Genomic DNA, 25,256 nt, shown 5'->3' with positions numbered 1-25,256 from the left:
GTGTGAGGGGAGCAGGTGGGTGTGTGAGGGGAAGAGATGGTATGTGAAGGGAGTGGGCTGGAGTGTGGGGGAAGTGGGCTGTTGTGTGAGGAGTAGGTGGGTGTGAGGGGAGCAGGCAGGTAGGAGGGAGTGGGCTGGTGTGTGAGGGGAGCAGGCAGGTGTGAGGGAAGTGGGCTGGTGTGTGAGGAGTATGTGGGTGTGAAGGGAGAAGGCAGGTAGGAGAGAGTGGGTTGGTGTATGAGGGGAGTGGCGGGTGGGGCGGGAGCACACCAGGGAGCGGAGTCAGGACAGTCCAGTCAGGGGAGCAGGGAACCAGGGTTTTGCTCGAAGTGGGGTGGGAGGCGAGCCCCTGAGGAAGGGGCTTCCTGCCACAGAGCACTGGCATTTTCTGGTGTTATGGGAACCGGGCTGAGGTCCTAGAAGATTCTAGAGGGTAGAACAGGTAAGCAACCATTGATGGGTTTTCATTAGAGGCAGTTGTGCTGTGTTGGTCTGGGCCAACAATAAGCAGTTTTCATCCTCCCGGGGATGTCTGTAGTGTCCTTTCAGGGATGCAAACTGCTTATTCAGAACTGATCCCATTATGCCCCTGCCACCTGGACCCTGCTTGGGCCCTGCTGTCCCTAAGCCCCGCATCTGAGTCTTCCCAGCATTGGGAGATTCTGCTGGGATATTGGGCTTCTCTACAGAGGGGCCATCCCCTGGGCCCCGCCGCCAGGGTGGCCTGCTGAGAAGTTGGGGTGGTTCAGGCCGGGTGTGGGGCTCCTTGTGAGGGCTGAGGCTCCCATTGACGCCCATGCCGCTGTCCCCCACAGAGGTCGGACCCGCAGCTGCTTGCCCAGTTCTACTATGCGGATGAGGAGCTGAACCAGGTGGCCGCTGAGCTGGACAGTCTGGATGGGCGGAAGGACCCCCAGCGGTGCACACTGCTTGTCAGCCAGTTCCGCTCCTGCCAGGTGAGTGCGCCTGGGCCCACAGGGCTTGTTGCAGGGGGACTGAGGCTTTGTCACCAGCTCACGTGCAGTGAGCACACATCAGGGTGGCCTGGGGATGGTGCCAGGCAACCCTGGGTCCAGCTACACCTGAGCTGTGTGGAGAGCCAGGCGATGAGCGCAGCTGGCACAGGGCACCTCGCAGGCAGATATTGGGAAGGCGGGATGAGCGAGAGCCAGCAGGGTCTCAGCTGGGGTGCTGCTAGCACAGGACCGGGCTGGGCTGTGGGGGTCCCATGTAGAGATGGGGTTTGGGGTCTCAGGGGGTTGCACGGTTGCAGCCCTGGAAATGATGCTAGTAATGTCTTCCTGGTTGAGCCTATGACCCGTGTGAGAGCCTAAGGCGTGATGTGGTTTTGTCAAGGGACGGTCAGTGCCTTTCACAAAGTTCTGAAATGTCTTGGTGTATTCTACCCATAAGTGTGGCTGGATTCTCTCTGGCCTGGGAGAGGAACTGGGGTTGTGCTTTCCAGATCACAAGGAGCTCGGGATGCCATGGGGAGGGAGGCCGCAGAAGCCAGCACCCCACTGCGGGTTTTAAGCTGTGGGAGTCAGATTTTGGTGGGAGGAGCAGGTCCTAGCTGGCCTTAGGATGACCAGGAGGCCCTCCCCACTTCTGGGGCACTGGAGGGGCCAGAAGGGTCTCTGGACTTGCCAGGCCATCTCCCTTTCCCACCAGAGGATCTCATTCCTTATGCTTGCAACACACCGACCTTGCAGTTGGAAGACCTCCTTCCAGCGTCCCCACCTGCGCCCCTGCCTATGCCTCCACCCCTGTCTATGCCCCCACCTGCCTGCCCCTGCCTGTGCCCCCCACCCCTGCCTTCCCCCGCCTGCACCCTTTCCTTCCCAGCCTCCCACCCCATGACCCTGCCCGCGCCCCGCCTGCCCCACCACAGCTCTGTGTCCCCTGCAATGGACTGGCCAGTTCACAGGCTGATGTAATTGCAGGTTATGCAAACTGGGTGCTTCGCGGATCCTCAACTGAACACAAACCAGAGAAGAAAGCTGCTCTGGAATTAGGCGTGGACAAGGCAACTCTAAGGGAGTCGAGAAACAAATCCAAAAAGCTAGAAGGATCTTGCACAGGCGTCTTTAATTTCTCACTGCTCTCTTAACACTCCTGTGTCAGGGTCCCGGGACCAGCCCAGGTCCGCTCACTCCCTAGGAGGACACAGGGGACGTAGCAGGTAGTCGTGCTCACGGCCGGGGGTTTATCCTGATGAACACAGACCAGACAAAATAAGCGAAGGGAACAGGTACAGGGTGGGGGGCTTTGGGAGACGAAGTTCAGAGGAAACAGGCGCCAGCTGCCAGCATCCTCTCCCAGGCAGTCAGGTGGGACACGCTCTGTTCCCAGCAGCGCCGTGTGACAACACATGTGGGGTCCCGTCTCCCGGGGAAGCTCATGAGAGACGTGAAGCAGGGCTCTTACCCAGTCTGGTCCCACAGGCCCCTCTCCCTGGCTCAGCCCCAACTGCAGACCCCTAGGAGGAAGGGGTGTAGGGGCCGACTGCAGTGTGGGTGTGGACAGAGTGGGTAGCTGGGAAGGCCCCCACAGGCCAGGAGCCCAGATCCCTGCCCAGGGCCGGCGCTGCACGGTCCTCTCAGAGGACAGCACGGGCCTGCGGTAGAGCCCCCAACACAGGACAGCACACTCAGAAATGGTGGCCACGCGTCCCGGGCCAAGGAGAGTAGAGTCAGCAGGGATGCCGTCTTGTACGTGCTATAACTTTATAAACACAACTCACAGTATTTGTTTTATTGGCCCCTTCCAGGCTATGGCCTGTGTAAGGGCTCCTGGCTAGTGAATTTCTACAAAGCTCAGGCATCTCAGTTGGAAAGTGTCTTCATTTCTAACGTTTGTCTTAAAACAACACATTTTTGTCTTTTCTGCTTCTGACGCCTGCTCCATGTTCTATTCCCATGGTGATGCTGGGTTGTTTCTGTGATTGCGCGTTCATTCATTCATTCATTCATTCAATAGCAGTCACTTGAAGACCGTCTGCCTCTGTGCAGAGGGTGATCAGTGCCCCAGAAGTGACGTGGGCGTGGAGGGGGCAGGCCTCTGGGGTGCTGCTCGTACACAGGCCCGTGTGCCGTTTCGCGCAGAGTCTGGGGACCTGCAGTTAAGATGCAGAGCTCCGAAAGGTCAGAGGCACTGCCATCCCAGGCGGGTTACTGAGGCCAGATTTAGGGGCCCTAGGCCCCTGATGTGCTGGGCACCTGTGAGTCTGTCCCGGGCAGCATGTGGCCGCCACTGCCAAGCACTGGGAGGCCGCGACTTTCTGAGCTTCGGGGCTGGTGGCTCAGCACTACCAGTGAACCTCTCCTTGTCCCACTGTTGGCTGTGACTCTGGCCTTGGTGACAGATCCCTGAGTCTTCTAGTCTGAGTGTCTGGGGGTATCTCATCTCTGGGGGCCCCATCAGCCCAAGTACAGCCCTTGGCTGGGCCTGGGATGTCTGTGTGGAGCTTGCTTGGCGGCTCAGTTTTCCAGGTCACATGCAGGTCTCTGGCTGGCTCCCATTCTGTTCTGTCCGAGGCAGCGCTCCTGGCTTGAGGGTGGGCCTGTACTCGGGGAGCCTAGTCCTTCTGGCCTGGGAGCTTCGTCTTCCACAGGGCATGGGGGCGGGTCTCCACAATGGTCCTCTGGGTGATGGCCTCACCTCTTAATTCCTGATGGGAAGTCTGATTCCTCTCACCAGTGAGTCTTGGGGGCCTCATGCACCCCAAGTCCTTGGGGTGTGGTATGTCAAACCTTTCTGCCCCATAATGGGTCTTTTAGGTGTAGTGTCCAGGCAAGTGCCAAGTACAGAATAGATGCTCAAAGAACAGGAGCCTCCTTTTCTCTTCTCACAAGAGTGATGCTGTGAGAAGCACGTGGGCTGGGTTCATAAGAAGCAGCAGGAACCAGCTCTCTGCGGGTGACATGCAGAGCAAGGGGGGGGGGGCAAGGCAGCGAGGGGCTGGGAGTCGGTGAGGTGGAGAAGACCCGGGACCCACACAGTGGTCCCCCCCCGGCTCTAATCTTAGGAGTCAGAGTCCTTCATTTTCACCTAAATAACCTTTTACTTTGTGAAGATTGTGGACTGGGGCATAGTGAGTATGTGGGCGGATTTCTGATGACATTTGCATGTCTGTGTTCTTTCTGGCTTTAGAAACTATAAAGGATTAGAAATTGCAGCTCAGGGGTGCCTGGGTGGCTCAGTGGGTTAGAGCCTCTGCCTTCGGCTCAGGTCATGGTCCCAGGGTCCTGGGATCGAGCCCTGCATCAGGCTTTCTGCTCGTCAGGGAGCCTGCTTTCCCCCACTCTCTCTGTCTGCCTCTCTGCCTACTTGTGATCTCTGTCTGTCAAATAAGTAAATAAAATCTTAAAAAAGAAAAAAAAAGAGATTGCAGCTCAGTAGGATGATATGAATCCTGGATTGTTGTGATGGGCTGAATTGTGTCCTCCCCAAATTCATACATTCAGGTCCTAACCAATCTTTAAAGACATAATTAAGGTAAAATGAGGTCAATAGCATGGATCCTGATCCCATCTGACCAGTGTCATTGTAAGAAGAGGAGATTAGGTCATAGAATGCAGAGGAACAATCATGTGAGGACGGGGGAGAAGACCATCTACAAGCCCAGGAGGGCGGCCTCAGAGGGAACCCACCTCCTTGCACCTGGGTCTCTCAACCCACCCACCTCCACCTGCTGCTCGGAACCAACCTACCTACACCTGGGTTTCAGAACCCCGCCCACCTGCACCTGCATCTCATCTTGCAACCACCCACCTGTATAAGTGCGACTGAACCTGGCATCCCGCACCAGGGTCTCAGACTCCCGGCCTCCAGACCTGTGAGGAATACACTTGGAACTGCCAGGTGTGGTGCTGTGATGGCAGCCCCGGACACGAATGCAGTGAGATTTGGATATCGTGGCGCAGATGGGCTGAATTTGTCCTGGATGGGATTCCGGCATCATCATAGACCTGTTTTTCCTAAGGCACACCGTAACTTTTGCCATCAAGCGAGTATAATTGCAGATGTTTCAGTGAAGAATGTTATATGGCAAAATGTGCGGATCTTGTGCCCAAGTGTAGCTACAAGTGTGGTCATGGAGGTGCCTTGCTGCAGGTCTGTGATGTGAGCGGAGCTGCACTTGGTAAGGGACACCCTCGAACTTCCCTGTGTTGGAAGGGGCCCGTGCCCACTGTGACAGAAGGGGGTTCTTGGGGAGAGAGGCATCCCTGGTGTGCCCTGACTGCACACTCCAGCCTCCTGTCTGGTGTGTGCTACATCTGGGGGCTGGTGTGACTACAAGTCTGCATTTGGGGTCCCAAGATCTGTGCCCAGGAGGGACTGAGGCCAGGGGACCCCAGGGGGCTGATGACCTCTTGCCAAGGCAGGGAGAGCTCCTCACAGCTTTTTTTTTTTTTTTTTTTAAGATTTTATTTATTTGGCAGAGAGAGAGAGAGACAGTGATCACAAGTAGGCAGAGAGGCAGTCAGAGAGAGAGGGGGAACCAGGCTCCTTGCTGAGCACGGAGCCCGATGTGGGGCTTGATCCCAGGACCCCTGAGATCATGACCTGGGCCGAAGGCAGAGGCCTTAATCCACTGAGCCACCCTGGTGCCCCAGCTCTTGAATTCTTTGAATTGTTTCCATATTGACTTTTGAGAGTTCTTTATTATGGACACCAACTGTCATCTGTTTATGATTCACATTATTTTCTCCCAGTCTGTGGCTTGTCTTTTCATTCTCTGCCTAGTTTTTTGAAGGACATAAGTTTTAGATTTTGTTGAAGTCCAGTTTACCCTTTTTTCCCTTTGTAGGTCATGCTTTTGGTGTCCTGTCCAAGAATCTTGGTCATCAGATCAAGAACCCAAGGTCATCAGATTGTCCCCTGTGTTTTCCTTTAGAAGTGCTATACTTTCAGGCTTTACATTGAGGTCTGTGATGCATGGTGACTTACTGTCAGTATTAGTGTGATGATTGGACACATGTTTTTGTGGTTTTTTTACAAATGAATTTTCTCTTGTTCTAGTATCATGTGTTGAGAAGACTATATCCTTTCTCCACTGAAAAGTGTTTATTGCACCTTTGGGAAAATCAGGTCTCCACATGAGTGAGGGGTCTATATTCGGGCTCTCTGTTCTGTCCCCTCAATCTGTCTTCAGGCCAGTACCATGCTGTCTCAATCACGGCAGCTCTATACTGTGTCTTAGAATCCCGTGGTGTCAGATCTCCAGTGTTTCTATTTCAAAGGTGTTGTGGCTGTTCTAAGTTCTTTGCCTTTCTGTATGGAATTTAGAAACTGCTAGCAGAGGTCTATAAAAAAGCCCGCTGAGCAGGAGTACACTGAGTCTGTAGGTCAATACTGGGGAAAGAATGCAGTTTTCCCCACTCAGCATGGCACTAGCTGTCACAGGCTTTTCTCAGACATGCGCTATTAGGCGGAGTGGGGATCCTCGGATTCATGGCTACTCAGGGCTGGAAAGACAGAACTTTGCTGCCGTCTGACGCATACTCTTCTAGTGAGAAAGCCGGGGTCCCCCTTATCTTTGTTCTGCGTGGGTAGTGTCTTTTTGTCTTACTACTTGTAAGGCCTTTTTTTATTGGTTTCTATCCATTTCATCATGCTGCGATTTGGTATAATTTTCTTCGTGTTTCTTGCCCTTTGGGTTCATTGATCTTCTTGGACCTTGTGTTTATAGTTGTCATTAAATTGTACAAAAACTGGCCATAATTCCTTCAAATCTTTTTCCCATCCCGCTCCTTCTCTTGGGTCTTGCATGATATGTCTGATATCCTGAAGTCTCATTTCTTTCTTGGGCTCATTGGAGAGTTTCAGTTACTTCGTGTTTAGTTTATTGTTATTTTCTTCTGAAATGTCTGATCTGGGTTGAATATTGTCTGATGTGTTTTTTTTTCAGCTCAGATATTGTAATTTTCATCTCAAAATCAGCTTGTGTCCTTTTTATGTCTTCACGGTCTCAGCTAACTTTTGGAATGCATGTGAGTCACATGTAAGGGCCATCTCCATGTCCTCCAATGGCCACTGTGCCACCTGCCTCAGCTAGGCTTGATTTTTTCTTTTTATCATGTGTCATATTTTCTTAATTTTTTGCAAGCCTGGTATTTTATTTTTAATTGAATGCCTAATATTGTGAGTCTGGTCCTTCTGGGAGCTGAATATTTTTGTATTCCTATAAGTCTGTTTGACCTTAGTTTTGTAATGCAGTTTGGTTATTTATAAATGGTCTGGTCCTCTTGGATCCTGTTTTTTTAAGATGTTAGGTGGGGTCAGAGCTGAGTTCAGTCTGGGGTTAACCACCCTCCCCATGGAGGCAACACACTTTGGGTGTTCTGCCCAGCACCCTGTGAACAGTGCTCTGAGCTCTGGCCACGGCTCATGTATGGCACCTGTACCCCCTTCCTGGTCTTGCCGGCCTGTGTCTGTCCCCTGCTCTCGAGTCTGCAGGGTTTCCTCTGGACAGCTCTCTCTCCTCTCGATTCTAACTATCCTGATCCCCCAGACACTCAGTTCTTCTCTTCAGTGAGGGCGTTTGCTGGGTCCCGCTGGGGTACCCTCTCTCCAGACTGGGACCTGAAGGGTTGCTCTGGGCCATGAGCCACCTGGTCACAGCTCTCACCTTGCCTATTTCTCTTCTCTTGGGGCCACTTGGCTGTGTGATGGCCAGTGTCTTAAGAACCACTGTCTTATTTTCCCCATGACTGTGGTTATCGATTTGGTTCCTATTGCTCTGCATTGGCTGGAATCAGAGGTCCCCGCAGATGTTTGCTGGGCACTGGGGACCCAACAGAAAAAAGGAGCCCTGCCCTTGCCCTTGGGTGGTGGTGTCCTCACGGACCAGCAGGATGTACAGTAGATGCAAGCATCACGTGGGAGGTCAGAGCCTTGGCTCTTTCTAGGAGCTGATATTGACTGGGCGCTCCCAGCTTTTGAGGGTGCTGACTGTTCATTAGTTTGTTGAATCACAAGAAAGGGGCCTTTCTGCCCAGAAAGCGTTTTAAAAAGAACTCATGGTACTACCGCTTGATGCTGGTCGAATTTTATTCTGATTTTTTGTGTTGTCAGAGCTCAGGGTGCTGACGTTTTACATTAGCAATGTCATGCTTCCCACGTGTGGGGACTGTTTGTATCTGCTTCCTAACAGAAATGAAAGTCGAGCCTCAGAGGGTGGAAAGGAGGGGTGTTGAGATATAAAATCTCTAAGGGCAAGAGCATCAGCTAGAGCCATCTTTCTGGAAAGCCATTTGCTGGGCTGTAACCTGAACCCATAACTGTAAGCGCACTCTTGACTCTTGGAAACGCGTGGATCCTAAGGAAGTCACTGACCACGCCAACATCACACAGCACAGCTGTGACCATGACGCTGGCACTGCTTCTGGCAGTGGAGATTTAGAGATGACAGCCGTGGCTGGCAGACTGGGAAACGGCTGCTGCTGGGTGTTACAGATTGTAGCTCATGCCCTCCTGACAGCCTGGGGACTGGGAATCATGGTATCCTTTTCTGGGCTGCCTGGAGGACCAGAGAAGTTAGGCAGCCTGTCCCTGGTCACACGGCTGTGAGGGGAGGATTGAGAGTCTCCACCGCCAGAAGGCAGGGAGCACCTCTTCCTTGCTGGCTCACTGATCTGCTGGTTCCAGAGGAGTCGAGGTATTGCAGCCTAGATGGAGTCGGGCCGTTTGTGCTGGCCTGCTCCATCTACGCAGGAGTAAACCGAGGTCCAGAGAGGGTGGCGGCTTTGCCTGGCCTGACTGCAGAGGGTCTGGAGCATTGTGTGGCAGGTCTGAGAAGGCCAGTTTTGCCGCTGGTATTGTTCCCTGACAGTAGCGGGTCTTGTCTGTGCAGTGACCACGCCCAGGATGACAGGGTGCCTGATGTCAACAGAAGCAGGACAGCGAGCCTGCGGTGTGCCCTCCCACCGAGCCACGCTGCTCCTCGCACTCTGTTGTAAGAGGGTCACATGCTGGTGTTCAGAGAGCTGTCCAGGGATAGTCCTCATGGCCCGGGCTGCAGGGAGCCTGACTATGGGTCGGCAGCACGCGTGGGCTCTGTGAGTGTGAGCAGCGGGACCAGGCAGGCAGGGGGACCTGGATGTTTATTCTCGATGCTCCTGGAGCATATGAACATTGTGTAGCCATCTCAGAGTGAGCTGGGGTGTATTACTGTATCAGCCTCGTAAGCTTCAAGAACAGCATTGTGCCCCATCTGTGTCTCGTATTTTCCAAGCAGCCTGACAGCCACCAGCAGCAGCGTGTCTCAGCACAGTCTCTCCGATTCTGTTTCAGGACAACGTGTTAAACATCATTAACCAGATCATGGACGTGTGCATTCCCCAGGACCGGGCCCCGCGGGATTTCTGTGTCAAGTTCCCTGAGGAAATCCGGCATGACAACCTGGCAGGCCAGCTGTGGTTTGGTGCTGAGGTAGCGGGCAGCGCCTGGGTCTAGGGTCGCAGTTTGGGGCGCTATGCAGCTCCCCTGTGTGTGCATCTGCAGTGGTTAGGGACCTGGGGTCACCCCTGCAAGGGGTCAGAACCCACTGCTGGGGATTACCGACAATGCGTTCCGAGCCTAGGAGGACTACTTTGAGGGTCTGGGAAAGCCCTGAGACTGCTCCCCAGATCTACACATATGAACACAGACATGAAGCTTTGTGAGCAATTTCTGGGAGGTTCTTGGGCCCCCAGATGTGAGGGCCCACAGGGGTTCTAGTGTCGGGAGCAGAACCTCCCTAGCCCACTGTTGGGGGACATCCTTGCCCGCTGGGTTGGGAGCTGCACTCAAGGCCTGGCTGGAGCCACCCCTCACGCGCCCCTCACACCTCCTTTCTTGTCTCCCATTGTGGGGACTGCAGCCTAAGAGGAGGGTGGCTGCCCTGTGGGACAGGACCCATATTGCCCCAGTCATTGCCTGTGCCCCCACCTTGCCACCCCTCCCTGGGCCATGCTGAGGTTTGCAGCCTGATGCCGGTGAGTCCCTGGGATACGGCATCTTCCTCCGGGACTGCCTGGCCTTGGGCCCCCTGCCCACTGCCCCACTGCTCTGACCCCCTGGGTGGGAGGGCATCCTTGCCCATGCTCTGATTGGTGTGGCAGGTCCCAGGCAAGCTGTCCCACTGCCTGGTCTCAGAGTGGGCCCCAGAGATAGGGACAGCTATGTGGCCTGGATATGAGGCAGGCCCCATGCCCAGGGATACTCAGGGTGCTGTCTCCCCAGTGCGGGCTGGCCCCGGGGCCAGCCAGCTCCACATGCACCTCCAGAGGGGTAGGAAATCAGTAATGCTGAGCCCTGCCTCCAGGAAAGTGCTTCTTGCCCCGGCTCATCTCTGGGTCACTGCTGACAAGGTTCGCTGTTGACTGGTGCAGGCCTGAGGCGGGCAGGGGGCCCCACATCACCATAGCCCCACATGGGGATCACATGGCCACCCCTCAGCCAGGACGTGGGTCTGATAAGCACCCGTGTCCCTGACATGTAGAACACTCCGGGGTGATGCACACAGCCCACTTGGCCTGTGGTCTGCCCCCGCCCAGTATAGGCGTGGGTGGGTCTGTGGGCACAGAGGGACCTTCTGTATTGCCTAGCAGCTAGGAGTCCCACACTGATGAGTCTCAGTCAGCGGAAGGTCAGTCAGCATTTGTGGAAGTGAGGTGTTTTTAATTGCTAGGAAGGTCAGTGGTCTCGGGGAGCATGGTTGGCCCCGAGGGCCTCGTGCCTGAAGTGTTGCCCCGAACGTGGTGTTGGGGCGTCCCTGGTCACCCAGCTGTGGGCTGGGTGGGAGGGGACAGGCGTCGCAAGACTGGGCCCTGAGCATGAAACCCCATACCCCAGAGTCCTGGTTGGACTTCCTCTCCTTCTGGGTCCGTGTGCAGCCCCTTACAGGGGGCGTACTTATCAGCATGGACTTGTTGGGGTCTGGGTTTGGTAGAGACCAGGAGCGAGCAGGTGCAGCATCTCGAGACGCTTGTCCCAGGGTGTGAGGTGAGGGTATTTCCAGGAGAGGAGCCTCAGGGAGGGGTCTTGGGAATGACAGCGCACCCCAGCCTGTGCCTGCTGCCCTGCCTCCCTGTCCCACCGTCCTCAGGGCTGGCCGTTAGAGCATCCGCTCTCTGCAGTTCAGAGGGGGGACCCCCGCCAGTGGGACTCCAGGGGCTCCCCTGGAACTGGAGCTGACGCCTCTCCCCCCGGGCCTCTCCGGACCCGCGTTGTCACCCACAGTGCCTGGCCGCTGGCTCCATCATCATGAACCGTGAGCTGGAGAGCATGGCCATGCGCCCGCTGGCCAAGGAGCTGACCCGCAGCCTGGAGGACGTGCGGGGCGCCCTCCGAGACCAGGCGCTGCGCGACCTCCACACCTACACGGAGAAGATGCGGGAGGCGCTGAGACACTTCGATGTCCTGTTTGCTGAGTTCGAGCTGAGGTGACTCTGAGGCCTTTGCCTCCTGTGTCTGGGGGGACATCAGCCCCAACGCACCAGTCACGATGTTTCCCATGGGATGGATGTGCGGAGTGGGTAGCCAGGGCGGGTTCAGGGCCGGCGGTCCGTGTAGTGAGCCCTGGACCCATGAGGCAGGGGTGTGGGGGTCAGGCTGGGTGACCTTTCCAGGGGTCCAGCCCACCCCCTCTGCCTCTCCCCGATGCACCCCAGCACGAAAGAGCCGGGAGGCGCCTGCCCGTAACAGTCACCAGGAGTGGATATGCCAGCCTCCACCCGTGCCGCTGCCCGATGCTCTGCTGCTCCCTTCCCACCTCGCCTCCTGCCTCACCTCCCGCTTCGCTTCCCGCCTGCTTCCTGCCTCTGACCTCCTGCCTCTGGCTCTCACCTCTGCCTCCTGCCTCGCCTCCCGTCTGTGCCTAGGCTCACCGTGCGGGGCTTGGTGTTCGCAAGCTGCCCCCTTCACCCCATCTGTTCATCTGCCCCCGCACAAACACCACGAGCATCACCTCCCCTCACCTCCATGTGCTCAGACCCCGGACACAGTGGAGCAAGGGAGGGGTGGCCGTGGCTCCTGGACGTGGGGACTTCAGCTCCCTGGGGTGAGGGCAAGGTCACCTCCCAGGTTTGGATTGCACGACACCCTCCATCACCACCCACCCGGTGCCCCACCCATGTCCTCCCGCCTGCTGCTGTCCCTAGCCTGGGGAGCCAAGGCAGAGCCCTCCCCCTTCTCCATCCCGTGCCTCCCTCCACCCCCAACCCCCTCCAGGCTGCACTCATCTGCTCCTTCCCTGTAGGACACAAGCAGGGTCTGGGGGACTCCTCACACCCAGCACTGGGGGGCAGGCACGCCACCAGCTCCCACAGATGCGGAGACGATCGCGGTTAGGTGTAAAAAAGTGGGACCCCAAATCCGCATCCATGGAGGTCCCAGTTAGCACAAATTGTCCATCGCATAAGCCGGCAAGTGAAAGACAGTGCCCTCCAGGAGGCGGGAGCACAGACTCTGGTTTTCCTTCTGTATCCTTTTCTGGCTTCCCCCGGTCCCAAAGAAACTTTTATTAACAGGAGAAAATCGGGGCTGGGAAGTTAGGATCAAAGAGACGTGTCCTAACCTGGGGAGGGGTGGGACACGGTGTCTCTTGCCCAGAAGGCCCCTGTGCCCCACCCGGTGTGACCACCCCCACCCTGCAGTCTTCACCCACCTGCGCGTGCATCCATCCACTCACTCGCACTCACGAAGGTCGGCACCCAGTCAGGGACATCACAAAGCAGGCAGTGCCAGGCCCAGGGCGTGCAGAGCCCAGGAGGGGGAGGGCCATGGTTTCAGGTGGGACAAGGCCAGGGTTGAGGGGGACCAGGCTGGGCAGGGCAGGGGGCGCAGGAGGTGCTGGACTAGGCCTCACCCTGGAGGAGGCTTGATTTCAGACACAAATCGTCAGGCCTCATGCCGGAAGCTGCTCATGTCTGAGGCATGTTTGGCTTTCATCTGAGATGCCATTCTTTTTGGGGGGACACTTGGGTGGTGGGGCAGCGCTCACCTCCCTGGCTGTGTCTGCAGCTACGTCTCAGCCATGGTGCCTGTGAAGTCCCCCAGGGAGTACTACGTGCAGCAGGAGGTCATCGTGCTGTTCTGTGAGACCGTGGAGAGGTGAGGCCACCCCTGACTGCCACAGGGTCCTGCTCCTCCCTGGGGCAGCTGCAGGGACAGGGATACCTCTAGCCACCTTCCCCTTCCAAGTCCACCTTCCCCTGGCAAGCACACCTACAGCTTCCTTTCTCAGCTGCACCATCCCTTCTTCTGGGCCCAGAGGGCTCTCCTGCCAGGGACTTCCCTGGTAGAGCCCTGGAGCAGCCCCACAAGGCAGCACAGAGAGCTGGACGCCTCACCTCCTTGCCTTCCTCACCTCTACACCTCTGTACCCTCCACACCTCCATCCCTTCCTAACCTTCACTCCTCCTTAACTCCTCACTTCCTCACCGCCTCACCGCCTCACCTCCACACCTCCACACCTCCATCCCTTCCTAACCTCCACATCTTCTCAACTCCTCACCTCCTCAATTCCTCAGCTCCTCACCTCCACACCTCCTCATCTCCTTGCCTCCACACCTCCTCACCTCTACACCTCCTCAACTCCTCACCTCTATACCTCCTCACCTCCATGCCTCACCTCCACACTTTTGTTCTTTCCTGACCTCTTCACCTCCACACCTCCTCCACACCTTCCTCACCTCCACAACTTCCTCACCTCACCTCCACACCTGCCTTCCTGACTTCCTCACCTCCACAACTTCTTCACCTCCACACCTTCCTCACGTCCTCACCTCTACAACTTCCTCATCTCTACCTTCCTTACCTCCTCACCTTCATACCTCCATGCCTTCCTGATCTCTATACCTCCACACCTCCTCACCTCCACATCTCCCCACCCTCTCACCTGCATACCTTTCTGGCTTTTATACCTCCACACCTCCTCACTTTCATGCCTTCCTCACTTCCACTCCTTCCTCACCTTCATGCCACAACTCCATACCTATACCTCCTCACCTTCCTTACCTCCCCACCATCCTCATCACCCCTTTGCCCTCATCCTCCTCTCCCCACCTTCTCATTTCCTTACCTCCACAGGCCAGGATGGAGCCCTTGCTGGGTTGGAGGTCTCCTGAACAAGGTTTTGCTGATTGAAACATCAGTATTCTTGCCATGCCTTGGACAGTAATTGAAGTCAGATTTTTTAGTGGACTTTGGGACTAAGATATAGCCTAGAATGTTTTGCTCGTCTGACTAGCGCTGTGGTATTAGAGAAGTCTTGAAATTGCCTCATATCACTTCGTAATTACAGTCATGTTATTCGCTGTTTATGTATTGAAATACATTTCAAATTGCTAAAAAATAAGATGGTAGGAAAGACCTTGTCCTTGGAACCATTGTGACGTGACTTGAGCAGTGCCAGCTCACTGAGTGTAGAGAGTCACTTGCATTTGCCTGGAGCATGAGACTAAATCCAGCAGAGCGCTGTTCGTTCCTCAGGAAAGTGTTAAATTGTGTGGGGCGGTGTTTTTGTTCCACGTTTATTCTTGTCACTTGAGTTGCTTCAATTTTCTGGCTAAGCAAGCCCATGGCAGGATGAGCTTCTGTGTTTTGTTTGCTGGACACCATCGCTGCCCTGTGGGCCCCTCAGCAAGCACACCTTGCCCCTCCCTGCACCTTCCGTCCCAGAAGTGGGATTGGGCAGGTGGAAAGTCAGGGAAGGGGAAGCACCAGCCACCTTTGCTCGGGCCTTCTGGAGCAGAGCATGGCCCCTGTCACCTTCCTGGCCATCAGCTGAGCACAGATGCAGGTGTGGGTGGAGCGGGCCATGGTGGGTGTTGGGAGGGCAGGCCTCACCCTTCTTGCTCTCTGTCCCTCGGCCAGGGCCCTGGACTTCGGGTACCTGACCCAAGACATGATTGACGACTACGAACCGGCCCTCATGTTCACCATCCCCAGGTTGGCCATCGTGTGGTGAGTGTTCTCCCGCCTGGGATAGCCATTGGGCGGAAGCCTAGCAGGACTGTGGAGTGAGACAGTGCTGGGCCCCTTCTGGTGTTGATGGCTGGCCCTTACACCCCCAACAGGTGGCTGCTAGCCGCCCGCGCGGCACCAAGCAGGCCTGCTGTCGGCCCTCACCAGGTGTTCTGAGGGTGAGGGAGGGACCCCCCCCACACCCTAAATAGTACGAGATGGCCGGACACCCAACACCCAACGGCACAGGTGAGATGGACAGTCACCTAACTCACAGCCCAAGGCAGGAGCGCCCCCACACCACAAAGAGCCACGTGGGGGGCATGCAGGAGCAGAGTGCCCAGCCCAGGCTGTGGGAGGAAGCCCCTGGCTCCCGTGGGGGGACGTGATGGGCTTACATGAGTCATTCACAGGCTGGAGGGAGGTGGGGGGGCATGAAATGAGCCTGAGCAGGTGAAGAGCAGGTGGGGTGCAGCTGCTCTGGCAGTAGGGAGGGGGAAATGCGCGCTGAGGCAGAGCTTTCCCTACTGGGTACAAAGCATGAGCTGGAACTCAGGAGCAGGCCTCTGGGGTCTTGTGGGTTTAGACATGTTGGCCAGCACATGGGGTCAGGCCTTATGTTCCCCAAGGCAGGATGTGTGTGGTCAGTGGCAGAGTACTTTGAGCTTCTTGAGGCCAAGGTCAGGTCAAGGTCAGAGCCTGGGTGTTCTGGGCTCGGCCTGGGGCTTCTCGCCCAGACCCTAACTCCACGGCAGGGACCACCCTTGCCTCTTGCCAGGTGAGGGGGCGTGGGGCAGGTGGTCACAGGGGGAGCCCAGTGGAGAGGCCTGTAGGTCTGGCCACCCTGGAGGGGCCCCATGGGCAGCTGGTGTGCAGGTGTGGAGCTGGGCAGAGAGGGGACCAGAGTCCTAGGGACAGATGCTGATTGCAGATGCAGTCATTGGCGAAGCAGTCTGGGAGAGTGTGGGGTGGAAGCAGAGGCCAGGACTGGTCCAGGCATCGGCCCCCCTCCTAGGGAAATGGGGATGCAGTGGTGGGAGTGGTGGGGGTCAGGATGGTGCAGCAGGATGAGGTCAGCTTCTGGGCCAGAGGGGCTTCCCTCAAGCAAGTTGCACTGCGTGTAGAAGGCATATGGGGCCAACAGGGACGCTGGAGGTCAAATGGCCAAGACATGCCAGGTACAGTGTCTCAGGGGAGACACCAGGTACAGAGGCTTGGGGGAGGGAGAGCTGGAAAGAGGGGTTGAGGCTCAGGGAAGCCTGAGCATCTCTCCTTGACCTGACTGTGTCCTTGGAGCTGCCTTCCATGGCAGTCTCGCTACCAGGACCCCTAGCCTCCACCCCTTCCTTTTATGTCTCCTTTCCTGAAACAGTCTTCTCCCCAAGTTTGCCTGTCAGGGAAAGCAGGAGTGCGTCCCAGCGCCCCAGAACACACACACTTTACAGTTGCTTTAATCATTAGAGTCTGAGATTCTGCCTTCACCTGAAGCTGAGCGGTGCAGAGGACAGATGTTCCCTGGGACCAGCTCCGGTGGTCTGGCCTGAAGTGGCCCCTTGGTGGGCCAGGTAATTTTGTTATATCGTTATTTGCTTTCTTGGCAGCGGCTCTCTGCGGCCAAACTCATGCCCAAGACAAAGCTGCATCGAGCTAGGGCCTTGCTTCTGTGGGCCTGGGCCCCGGGTTGGCGAGCCCCTCCCATGAAAGTGGCTTTTGTCCCCTCCCTCTGCGTCATGCAGTTCACAGCCCCTTTTCTGGTAACGTGGAGACCCTGGCCTGGAGGTATTTCCTTTTTTCTTTTTTCTTTTTTTTTAAAGATTTTATTTATTTATTTGACAGAGAGAGATCACAAGTAGGCAGAGAGAGAGGAGGAAGCAGGCTCCCCTGCTGAGCAGAGAGCCCGATGTGGGGATCGATCCCAGGACCCTGAGATCATGACCTGAGCTGAAGGCAGAAGTTTAACCCACTGAGCCAGCCAGGCACCCCCTATGGTTCTTTTCTAAAATGCCTTGGCAAGTGCCTTGAAGCTCAGGATCCAGTGCCCCCAGCTCTGAGCCTGCGTCTGGGATTTCATCATGCTGGCTGGGGGTTGGGGGGCGGTTCCCACCATGCTGGAGGGGTTCCCAGGCTGGCCACCTGACTGTGCACAGGGGTGCTGGTGTGGGCGCATGCTGGCCAGCCTGCCCTGTTGAGCTGTGTGGCCTCTTGGAGGCTCCCCAGCTCCACGGGGCTAGGCAGCATCTGGGATTGTGGGGACACGAAGGCCTTGTGCTGTAGTAGACGGAACCTATCCTCCGCTTCATGGAAATGCTCAGACTCTCCCAGGCACTTTAAAAATACAATCCATTTACAAGAAAGGCGAAGCATTAGACAGCCTGAGCACTTGGGCTCCAGGTTCTCACATAAGCCTGCTGAGCGAGGGCGGTCAGACTTCACTGGCCAAGCCATCAGCCCTGGCCCAGACCTGGTGGTCATGGGACCGTTCTCTCAGGCCTTCTCACTGAGTAGCCCCCCAAGATCACTTTTCCCTGACCAGCGTCACTGCGCCCTGTGTGCCGACTGCAGCTGCCCAGTGGATATCTGACTTCTGCTCCTTCTCTGTCCCCTGGTCCTGGGAAGGAAAGTGAGGGTCCCACGGCTGGGCCTTTGTCCTTGTGCCCCTCTCCTGGCAACAGTGTGTGGGGGCCTCTTGGAATCCCCCAGGACAGGCGGAAAGGCTCTGAGTCACAGTGAAGGTAGGCTAGTTTTGGAGTTGGAGTGAAGGGAGAGCAGGTGCAGGGAGGCCCACTGGGAAGTAGGAGCAGAGGCAGGGACCCAAAGCCCAGAGTTGAGGGAACAGAGGTTCTTGGCTTGGCTGTGCCTGGAGGGAGGCCGCACGATGGCCCCAGGGCCACCTCTGACCCTCACGGGCCCTCCATCAGAGCCAGGCTCTGCGTCTGGGGCTTTAAGGTATACGAAACTGTAACTGAAGTTCTCCATCCTATGGAAGGAGGGGTAGAGCAGTAAGCAGCTGTCCCCAGAGCCTCCCCCTTCAGGGTCACTCCAGGACTTGCTGGGTCCTGTATCTGCCCAGTGAGCCTATGTTGAGCCCCTGCTGTGTACCTGCCCTGTGCTTATCCCCAGGGATGCCAGGACACCTCTGGGGCAAGTGTACAGGTAGGAGAGATAAGAAGTTGCTGTGGGTTTTTCTGGATGCTGGGGTAGAATAGGACCCGGAGCAGAGCCCCTCTAGAGAGGACAAGAGCTGTGAGCATGAGGGGCGGGTCCCCAGTCCTGGAGCAGAACCCTGGAAGCTGGGGTGGGAGCTGGTCAGGCGGCTGCAAAGGGGTGGAGGCAGCACCTCTGGCTGGAGGAAGGGGGGGTGGGTCATGGGTCACATGCGGCAGGGAAGCCAACACTCTGGAAACAGCAGCCTTCAAGGGTCACATCTGTGCTGTGGGTTCCTGGGGCTCCAGGTGACTCTCAGAGAGCAGTGAGAGCAGAGGGGGATCTGGGCGTGAGGCCTCCCTACTGCACCAGCACCCCCTCCTGCCTCTAGGAGCTCCAGCCCCTTCCCACCCACCCTGCTCTGAGCTCTCCCAGGAAAAACTCCCCCTCGAGGTGGCATGGCATCTGTGGGCCCATCACAGGTGAGGAGACAGGTGTGGAGCGGCCGGATGGGGCCCAACCCAGCCCTGCTTGTGCCTGATGACCACTGAGCTTTGTGGCCCTGGGGAAGGCCCCCTGAGGTAGAGGCGGTAAGAGGAGCTCTGGGAGATTGGCGGGGATTGGGGGAGGGCTGTGAAGGGGGGTGCCTGGAGGCTTAGAGGAGGCTCAGGAAGAGGCTGGCCAGGCCAGGTGCTGGGTGTCCATGGGGCTGGACAGGGGTTTGGTCTTGTCCACGCCCACTCGGGTGCCAGCCCTGAAACCCTGCCCCCCCCCCCCACTTCACCTGTGCCCCTGGGCCAGGCCCCCGACTTAGCATCACATCCTCACTGGTCACTCTACTTCCTCTCTCTCATTTTCACACTCCCTGCCACCCACATCTATCCTGCAGTCCTACTACCAGAATTTTCCAGAAGTTGCTGCCCCATGGGGGTCTCTGGCCTCCCATTGTTTCCTTGCCCACGTGCTTCACCACCAGAGACAGCCCCCTGCCCAGTCCCTTCCCAGTCTTCCAATCGCCACACAACCTTCCTGGCCTGCAGCCCTTCTCCCACAGGTGCTCACCTCTAGCAAGGTCGTGTGTGTACTCGAGTGTGTAACTTAAAGTGTACAGTGTACTATCACCATTAATTTCAGAACATTTTCGTCCCCCCAAAAGGATACCCTTCCCTCCTTAGCTGTCACCTCCACCCCCTACAATCCCGCCTGCCTAGCACCAGGAGACCCCAGATCTGTTTCTGTGTCTGTAGGTTTGCCTGTTTGTGATGTTTCATATAAATAGGATTTGTGTTATTTTCACATCTCCCCATGTGCCTGGAAGCGCTACCCTAAGGGGTGTTCACGGGCTGTTTTCTCTCAGAGGCCTGAGCACTTGGCGGGTAGCGGCACAACTTTTGCAGAATTTGGTTGCATTGACTTGACAGGGCACCATCTGTATTTAAAGATTTTTACTGAAGTTTATTTTTAATCATGAAAATCTGAGGGGCTAGATATCCAGAATTAAGGGATTGTTTAAAAACAATACTTCAGGATGCCTGGGTGGCTCAAACGGTTAAGTGTCTGCCTTCGGCTCAGGTCATGGTCCCAGGGTCCTGGGATCAAGTCCTGCATCGGGCTCCCTGCTCAATGGAGACTCTGCTTCTCCCTCTCCATCTGCCTCTCCCCCTGCTTGTGCTCTCTCTCTCTCAAATGAATAAATAAAATATGTAAAAAAACAAAACAAAAAACAATACTCCAGGTGTTTAGGTAACATTGGTGAAAAATCCCAAAAAGCCATGGAAAACGTCCCTAGTGTGCTATGAAAAATTATACCAAACACTGTGTCTCTACTTAACATGACCTCTTGACATGGTAATTATAACTTCTGTAAACAGAATCAAAGCAATAAATGTTAATTTTTTTTAGTGTGGTAAAATAGACATAACACAAAATTTACCACTTTCACCCTTTTTGAGTATACATCAGCAGCAGTTAGCACATTCACACTGTTGAACCACCCTGTCCAGAACTTTCCCATCATCCGGAACAGAAATGCTGTTTCCACTAAATGCTAATTCTCTACTCCCTCCCCCGGCCCCTGGTACCCTCCAGTCTACTTTTTCTCTGTGAGTTTGACTCCTCTAGGGACCTCATATAAATTGAGTCATTATACAATATTTGTCCTTTTGTATCTCGGTTATTTCACTGAGCATCATGTTTTCATGGTTCATCTACATGGCATGTAGAAACTTCAGTCTTGAAGAATAGTCCATCGTATGTAATTAAATATTACTTTAAAGAAGAAATTTCCAATAACATCCTAAAGAAAAAAGTACTGAGGAGTAAATTTAACCAAGGAGGTGGAAAACATGTACACTGAAAATTATAGGACATTCCTGAAAATAGCTAAAGACCTAATTAAATGAAAAGATAGCCCATATTCATGGATTGGAAGGCTTGCTATAGTTAAGATGGTGATACTTCCCAAAGTTATATATAGATTCAATACATTTCCTATAAAAACTACCTTGGCCTTTCTTTTTTTGCAGAAATGGAAAAGATCCTCAAATTCATATGGAAGCTTTGAATAGCCCAAACAATGTCGAAAAAGAAAAACAAAGTTGGAGGACTCGTATGTCTCGATTTCAGAATTTACTACAAAGTTATGATAATCCAAAGTGTGGTACTGTCATAAGAATAGACGAACGGAAAAAAAATCAAGACAACAGAAATAAGCCAAATATCAATAGCCAACTGGTTTTTGACAAGGGGGCCACGGCCATTCAATGAGGAAGTTAGTCTCTTCAACAAATGATGATGGAACAACTGGATGGCTGTATACCAGAAGAGCAGAGTTGGGCCCTGTAATGATTAATTTTATGTGTCCACTTGTCTAGGCCATAGTACCCAGATATTTGGTCAAACACTAGTTTGGATATTGCTCTAAGCTATTTTTAAAATGAGATTAACATTTAAATTTTGATCTTGAGTAAGGTAGCTTACCCTTCATAATGTGGGTGGGCCTCGCCCCATCAGTTGAAAACCTTAAGGGAAAACAGAGTTCCCCAAGTGAAAGGGAATTCTACCTCCAGACTGTCTTCAGACTTAAGCTGCAGCATCAACTCTTCCGAGGCTCTAGGTTTCTAGCCTGCCCTCCTACTCTGCAGAGTTTGGACGTGGCCGCCATCCACAGTCATGGGAACCAGTTCCTCAAAATCTCTTTCTCTCCAAAATAAATAAATAAACCCAACAAACCAACCAACCACCCAAGCTCTCCCCCTTCCCTGTACACACACACACACACACACACACACACACACACACACTACATTTGTTCTATTTCTCTGGAGAACTCTGACTAGTACAGGAGGTAAATCTTCACATTCCCTGGCTTGGCAGTAGATTCTTAGATTTGATACAAAAAGCACGAATGACAAATGAAGAGATAGGTAAATTGAACTTCATCAAAATTAAAAACTTTTGTGCATTAAAGGACATTATGAAACAGTGAAAAGATGACTAGAAGAATGAGAGTGGGGACTCAGATTTCCTCTCAGGCTGGGCATCTGCCTGGTGCCCAATCTAGCCAGCCACCCATCCCTGACTCTGAGTGTGCCCAGCAACCCTTTCTCCCTCCATCTCTGCCAGGCTCAGCCCTGGGGGCTGCCTTGCCCTCCTCAGCAGTGGCAGGAGCACCGACCTCTGTGGCCTGGGATGGTCCTGTGCTGGGAGCCCTCCTAAGTACTGGTTTTGTTTCTGAGTCTCCAGACCAGCCAGTCAGCCCTGGGCCTTGTTCTCAGGGCACTGATGGGCAGCCAGTGTCCTTCCTGGGACCCAGGAGCAGAGTTAGGCTCCCTTCCTGCTCCCTTTGCTGCTTTCTGAAGGACAAGATTGCCAGGAAGCCCGGGCAGGGCCCCTTTTCACGGCCTTTGTGCCGAGAACACTGACTCAACGATGAAGTTAAGGTTCTATCTTGGGAAGTTATCCCCCAAACACTGTTAATTTAACTGGAACTGTCAGCTTGTGTCAACATACTGGAAGGAATGGAAGGCTGGCCAGGTTGTCCTCTGCTCTCCATCCAGACCTATGTCCAGGACACAGCTGCTCCTGGCAGCCCCAGCCCTCCAGCTGCCAGAGGAGGTAGCACAGCCCATGATTTTCCTGTGACTTTTGAATCTTCCTTTGTGCACATGAAATCTAACCTTTTAAAGGGAGAACAGTCCATTCAGTTTTACCAGTTTCTCTCCCTGTACTGGACACGTTCCTGAGCCAACGAGGACTCCATGTTGGGTGGTGATGACCTGACCCCAGTGCAGCGATGAGATTCTGTTCATTTGCAGAGAGAGACACGGGGGCAGTTCTTCATTCATGCAAACAAATCTGCGAGTCCCTCCCCTGTGCTCTGACAAGGATGCAAGGAGTAGTCACTGTGTGTGTGTGGGGGGGGGGGTCATTCCCTGGGTGGCCCCTCGATGTGAGCTGTCTGGTCTTGGGGCCCCAGGAGGAGGTACCCGCCAGAAGGGTCCTCCAAGGATGGTCTTGTTCTAGGAGAAGCAGGTCTGGACAGGATGGTGGGCATGCTTGGGGCTGGGCAGTGCATGGCAAGATTGCCATAGGGAATAAATGAGGTGCTGCCTGTGGAATGGGGACCTCCTGGAAGGGCATCTGAGCAGAGCCACATGGGGCTCAGCCGTGGGACTGAGGAGAGAGGGTCTGTCCTTCCTGGGGGTGACAAGGCTGTCTCCAGGCTTGAAGAGTGAGGGAGCAGGAGCCAGACCTCTACAAGGGAAAGGGGGCTTGGGGACAGGCTGGGCAAAGGTCAGGGGAGCCACGAAGCACACAGCTCACTGTGGGGGACCTCCCAGGGTTCCAGGTGGGCAGGACTAGCAGTGGGGGGTACTGCATTGTCACAGCTGGTGTGGTCTGGGAGGCAGGAGAGGCTGTGGTCAGGGAGTTGGAAGGACTCAGTGTGGAGCCGGGTGAGTGAGGGCCGATTCTGGGAGTCCTGTGGGAGGCTGGGAGGACAGCTTGGAGGCACGTCTGGGAGAAGTCCCACCCTATTTGCGACAAAGGTCCCTGAGATGCTCCTCCGGCCCTTGTGGGACCCCGCCAGGGCCCAGCCCCCAAGGCTCAAGTGTCTGTGTGCCTTGGTGCAGAGCTATGGGTGCATGGGTAGCAGGGGCCCTGGCTCTCACTTTCCACTTTCCCGTCACATCTGTGGTAGGGGCACCCCACTAATTCACAAAAGCTTCTGCATGTGCGTTACATTTAAACACAAAACTGAAGTTTCCATTTCCAAGGAGTTAGTTTTAGTAACAAATCTTGATGCTGATTTTTTTGATTGCAGCAGGGATATGAACAGATAAATTTTTACGATTATTTTATGATCCCTCAAGTGAACATCCCCTAATCAGCTTCAGAAGATGATCAAGTCTGGCAATTTTCAGTGCATTTTTCTAAATGTATTTAATATTCAGTCACAAGAGGTGAGGTGTGTGTGGTCTCAGAGCCCCTGGCTGTGGTCTGGGCTTGTCCTGGGGGGGCTGCAGGGCCTCACCCCATCCTGGCTTTTGTCTTGAATGCAGTGGCCTCGTGGTCTATGCAGATGGACCTCTGAACTTGGACCGCAAGGCAGAAGACATGTCTGAGCTATTCCGGCCCTTCCACACGCTGCTGCGAAAAATAAGGTGGGAAGCGGCTACTCCGGGAGGGCGGGGGAGGGTAGGGGGGGTTGCTGTCGTCCCTGTTGGGCCCCAGCCCTCCTTTCTGTGAGGACAGGTGGGTTCTTCCCGGTCCTCTCTGCTCCAGGCAAAGGTGTGCCTTGGTCTTCGTCTGTAGTTACTGGTTCATAGTGTTTCAAGCCCCTGTGTAAACCCACATACACCCTTGTCTCCCCTCAGAACCCAGCTCTTTGTGCTTGGGTAACAGCATGACCTTGGGCACAAACTGCCAGTCACATGACTGCAGCCACCATGCTGAAAGCTCTGGCCCTGGGCCCTCTGCGAGAGGGAGAGGCTGGGAAATGGGATGACACGGGTGCCCCCCCCCCAGGGCCACACAGACTGCAGGGGAGGGGTGGGCCCTGGGAGGGCGGTGACAGGGCTGCGGCTGGGGCCCATGCAGGGACGGGTGCTTGCTTGGGCTTTCGTGGGTGCTCCCACCAGTATAGAGGTGCCCTGCAGTCTTGAGCACAGGGCTCCTCCCCTGCTGTGACTTGTCCTGGCTCCCCCAGCAGTCCCGGGCAATGGGTCCAGGTGGCATTGATGTCCTCGGCCCCCTGTGTGCTGCCCTGGTGGCCTGGAGGTGTCTGCTGTGGGTGACTGTCCTTTGCTCTAAGGGGCTCCCCTTGGCTTTCAGCAACAACAGGCCTCAAGCCAGCCTCCTCCATCTTGGGCCTCCCCACAAACCCTCATTTCCCACTGGCCCGGAGCCCTCCCAGGTGGCCCTGGACAGATGGCACAGCAGGAGGCTGTGGGCCCTTGTCCTCTGAACTCCTTCTGGCCCCGTGGCCTCAGACTCCAAGGTCTTTCTTACTGTGGTCCCAGTCTCTGTAAGCTCCCTTCTGTGCTTTTGGTGGAACTGATGACCCTGTGGACTTCCATGTGGACTTCCTGGGTCCAGCAGGACAGCCTAGCCCAGGGCAGCCAGCGCTGGCTTCCCTTTCCTGATGCCAGTTCAGGCAGACAGCTGGAGAGTCCCCTGCTCCCAGCTGCCCTTGGCCCCTGCAAGAGCCAACATGCTGTGAATCAAGATGGGAGGGAGAGGGGTGCCTGGGTGGCTCAGTGGGTTAAAGCCTCTAAACCTAAAGCTCAGGTCATGATCCCAGGGTCCTGGGATCAAGCCCTGCTTCAGGCACTCTGCTCAGCAGGGAGCCTGCCTCCCCCACCCCTCTGCCTGCCTCTCTGCCTACTTGTGATCTCTCTCTGTCAAATAAATAAATAAAATCTTTAAAAAAAAATAAGATGGCAGGGAAAGGCCCAACAGGGTGGTCCTTGGAGAGTCACTGGCCCTAGGGGTGGGTGAGGCACAGCCTGGGTCCTGTGATAGGTGCTCTTTCCAGATGGGGGACACTGGGCACTGGGACATGGGCAGGGGAAACAGTCCAGAGCATCAGAGACAGGTGCAACATGCTCTGAGGTCTGACGTACGTGACTGGAATTAGAAGGAAGAAAAGAGGGGCACCC

General features: G+C 55.2%; 1 protein-coding gene across 9 annotated transcripts in view; it reads left to right on the top strand.

Moving 5' to 3' along the window:
- ZFYVE28 (zinc finger FYVE-type containing 28) overlaps positions 1-25,256 on the top strand; it is a 102,558-nt gene that overhangs the window by 48,568 nt on the left and 28,734 nt on the right. For 7 of the 9 annotated variants that reach the window (XR_009400331.1, XR_009400326.1, XM_059379588.1 and 4 more), the window contains exons 2-7: positions 816-956; positions 9,298-9,435; positions 11,227-11,429; positions 13,009-13,098; positions 14,863-14,952; positions 23,658-23,759. Coding sequence is in view for 6 of the 9 variants with exons in the window: in XM_059379588.1 (XP_059235571.1) it covers positions 816-956; positions 9,298-9,435; positions 11,227-11,429; positions 13,009-13,098; positions 14,863-14,952; positions 23,658-23,759 (764 nt within the window). In the remaining 3 variants the exon portion in view is untranslated. Of the gene's footprint in view, positions 1-815; positions 957-9,297; positions 9,436-11,226; positions 11,430-13,008; positions 13,099-14,862; positions 14,953-15,065; positions 15,202-20,621; positions 20,690-23,657; positions 23,760-25,256 lie in introns of those variants that run through there. The other 2 variants (XR_009400332.1, XM_059379578.1) reach the window with 2 other exon arrangements.

Source organism: Mustela nigripes, chromosome 1 (assembly GCF_022355385.1).
Source record: "Mustela nigripes isolate SB6536 chromosome 1, MUSNIG.SB6536, whole genome shotgun sequence".
In the NCBI taxonomy this organism is placed as follows: Eukaryota; Metazoa; Chordata; class Mammalia; order Carnivora; family Mustelidae; genus Mustela; species Mustela nigripes.
The sequence above is the reverse complement of the archived record's forward strand: the minus strand, read 5'-3'. Positions and strand labels throughout refer to the sequence as shown.